Below are 3,242 nucleotides of genomic sequence, written 5' to 3'. Positions count from 1 at the left end.
GCCACTGTACATAGATGCTTCTTTTCTCCACATTTCTATCAATGTCAATCGAATCCACTGCGAAGAACTGGAACCTGAAGCCCTATCCGGTGATGAAGCACCTGATGAAGCCATCGAAGATGATGATGAGGGCCTGTCCGCTAAACATGAAGCCATCGAAGAAGATTTTGATCCAGCGGAGATATACACGCTTGAAGATTTCATTGCTGGGGACGCAAGATTAGAAGAATTTTGGAGGAAAATCAGCAACCAGATTAAGGCTAAGTTTCAAGGGGAATCATCTGAACCACCTCGCCGTCGCCGTCGCCATCGCCAAAGTGGGTTGAGAAGGTACATACCACGTAATCGAGAAGCTGGTCACGACGATCTTGTTGCAAATTATTTCTCTGCAAATCCTATCTACACCGACGAAATGTTCCGTAGGAGATTCCGGATGTCGAAACCATTATTCCTCCGAATTGTGTCAGAGCTCAGTAATTGGGATCCCTTTTTCACCCGAAGAGTGGATGCAACTGGTAGAGATGGACACTCACCCCTTCAAAAGTGTACTGCAGCTATTCGAATGCTAGCATATGGCTCACCAGCTGACCAACTTGATGAGGTATTGAAGATTGCAGCGAGCACATCTTTATTGTGCTTAGAAAAATTTACCCAAGGAGTGATAGAGTGCTTTGGTGTGGAGTACATGCGCCCTCCAAGAAGTGATGAACTTGAAAAAATTCTACAAGATAATGAGTCCCGTGGTTTTCCGGGTATGATAGGAAGCATTGACTGTATGCACTGGACGTGGAAGAATTGTCCTAAAGGTTGGGCCGGCATGTTTACTCGTGGTGACAAACGTGTTCCTACTATGATCCTTGAAGCAGTTGCATCACGAGATCTTCGCATATGGCATGTATTTTTTGGTACTGCTGGAGCCTACAATGATATCAATGTGCTAAGTAAGTCACCGTTATTCATTGAGGGGATAAAAGGAGAAGCCCCTAGAGTACAATATATTGTAAATGGAACGCAATATGACACAGGATACTATCTTGCTGACAGGATTTATCCAGAGTGGGCTGCCTTCGTGAAGACATTATCAAAACTTTATACGGAGAAGTATAAATTATATGCACAACATCAAGAAGGGGTAAGGAAGGATGTCGACTGCGTATTTAGTGTCTTGCAATCTCGTTTTGATATTGTTAAACGTCCGGCATGGTTATGCGATCGCCGCCGTGTCCCCCTCGCCTTGCCCAGCTTCCTCCAGCACGCTCCGGTTGTTGTGGATCTTCGATGCCCGCACGCACAGCCGCCGCGCCGCGCTCGCCGCTCTCCCCTATCGGGCCCCCCGCTGCCCGCCGCAAGGCTCGTGCTGCCGAGTAAGACGGCGGTGAACTCATCTCGTCGCGCGATTCTAGGAAAGCCGCTTCCCGAGACTCGATGACGTCGATGCCGTGCGTCAGCACGAAGCGGCCGCGACGGCGGCCGCTTCGTGCGGCTGAAGTCGCAGGATCTGCACGCTGGCACACGCGGCTTGAACTCACCGGTACACGCGACTCCAGTTCGCTTGTGCCGCGGCCAGCAGCCACTTCGCGCAGCTGGAACTCGCGAGTGAAGCGCGCCAAGATTTCACTCGCGACAAGATCAGGCCGTCCACTTCGAGGCCATCAACCAGCCGACGACGCCCATGAAGAACCCGGTCTGGCTCGCGCCGGCACCGGAATTATTGTCAACGTGGAGTAGCAGGAGGCCGCCAGCACGTAGCTAGCAAGGATGGTCATTGCCTAGATAAATTTGGTGCGACGAGGTATGCCAATGCCCTTACTTCCCTTAGCATGTTCGATGTGTTTGACTGCTCCGTGAATGCTGGTTAAGGAAGTTTACATATTGCCTTGTCAAGGAAATCAATTAGTAGTGAACAATCTGTAGTAATTTGATTCAGTAACAACTATTTTGTATGTGTGCTAAAAGCCTGAAACCCAAGTAATGCCGAAGATTATTTCATTCTATCTTAACCGTAGGGTCCAAAACCGCTAGCTCACCAACCTCCTCTATTCCACACAGAGCATTGACAACTAATTCATGGACCAATCTAGCACAAATATGTAGTGCTAATGTTGGTACCAATTTAATTCCTTCCTGATTTTAATAGAAATTTGAAACATAAGAATAGATGCACCTAGATTTTCTCTAGTACTTTCAACATCTTCCAGTTGATTACAATTTTTAAATTTTATTGCTCTTATGATGGACTGAACCACTGAGGATAGAGAAACTGCACACTGACCTGTTAACTATCTGCGGAAGCATCAGACAAATGTACTCAAACTTCAGAAATGGTTCAACTCAGTTTCCGTATACATTTAAATACTAGATAACAAGGTGGTTCCTGGGGGCGGACCTAGAGTAAATATTGCGGGAAGGCACACCTTAAGAGAAAACAGGTTATCAAAAACTTTAGCATGATGAAAATTTGCTGACACGTTTAGCATCCAAAATTTGAGTGAGAGCATGTGCCCTCACTCACCTCAATGTATTCTTAATTTCTATTAGCCAAGTTTCCTTCCCAATCTACTTCCTGCAAATTGTTCTTCCTCACGCCACGCAACGTTACCTTCAATCTGTTATGTACCATGAGTTCAAACCTCCATTACGCACTGAGTCTTCCATGCAAGGTAGTTCTTGAAGTTAGTTTTCTGAATTTCCAAGTCTCGGATAATGCTAATAGTGGTAATCTGACAGGAGCCATTTGAGCACCAAAAACACAATTGAGCTGGCCATTCAACGACATTAGCACCAATTCAAAACATCGACGATGAAGCAGTTTTTTTACCAATGTTTGCAGCAACATTTCTGGAGTATACACAACAATAACCATTTGATTGATGCATGTGTCTGTGGATTGCTTCCTAAATATTTTGGCATATTCTTTGCAGATTCACTTTTTGGTTCCAGTTATATCACTTGGATCACTGCGAGACACATCACAGCTCGACTTTCGACCAAGCATCATAGTTCCATTTTACAAAGCAACTAGGGAGGCTGGGAAAAAAAGCACCCCATTTTACAAAGCGAAAGATCTTCCTATGATGGTTCACTCCAAAGGGGCGCGCTGCCTGTTTTCTAGTTGCTTCCGAACGCATCACCACGCGTTTTTTTCCCACTTTTCGGCCCACGGGCCTCGCCGAGCCCAGCACCAAAGCCCACACGGGGACCTAAGCACCCACCTCGCTCCACTCGCCCCAAGACAGGCCAAG

General features: G+C 46.5%; 1 protein-coding gene across 1 annotated transcript; it reads left to right on the top strand.

Moving 5' to 3' along the window:
• Positions 1-347: 347 nt before the first annotated feature.
• On the top strand, positions 348-1,429 carry LOC117856369 (uncharacterized). Its single transcript, XM_034738750.2, has one exon. It carries the CDS (start codon positions 413-415, stop codon positions 1,427-1,429), a length of 1,017 nt encoding a protein of 338 aa, XP_034594641.2. The 5' UTR covers positions 348-412.
• Positions 1,430-3,242: the final 1,813 nt, after the last annotated feature.

This window comes from Setaria viridis, chromosome 5 (genome assembly GCF_005286985.2).
Source record: "Setaria viridis chromosome 5, Setaria_viridis_v4.0, whole genome shotgun sequence".
In the NCBI taxonomy this organism is placed as follows: Eukaryota; Viridiplantae; Streptophyta; class Magnoliopsida; order Poales; family Poaceae; genus Setaria; species Setaria viridis.
The sequence above is the reverse complement of the archived record's forward strand: the minus strand, read 5'-3'. Positions and strand labels throughout refer to the sequence as shown.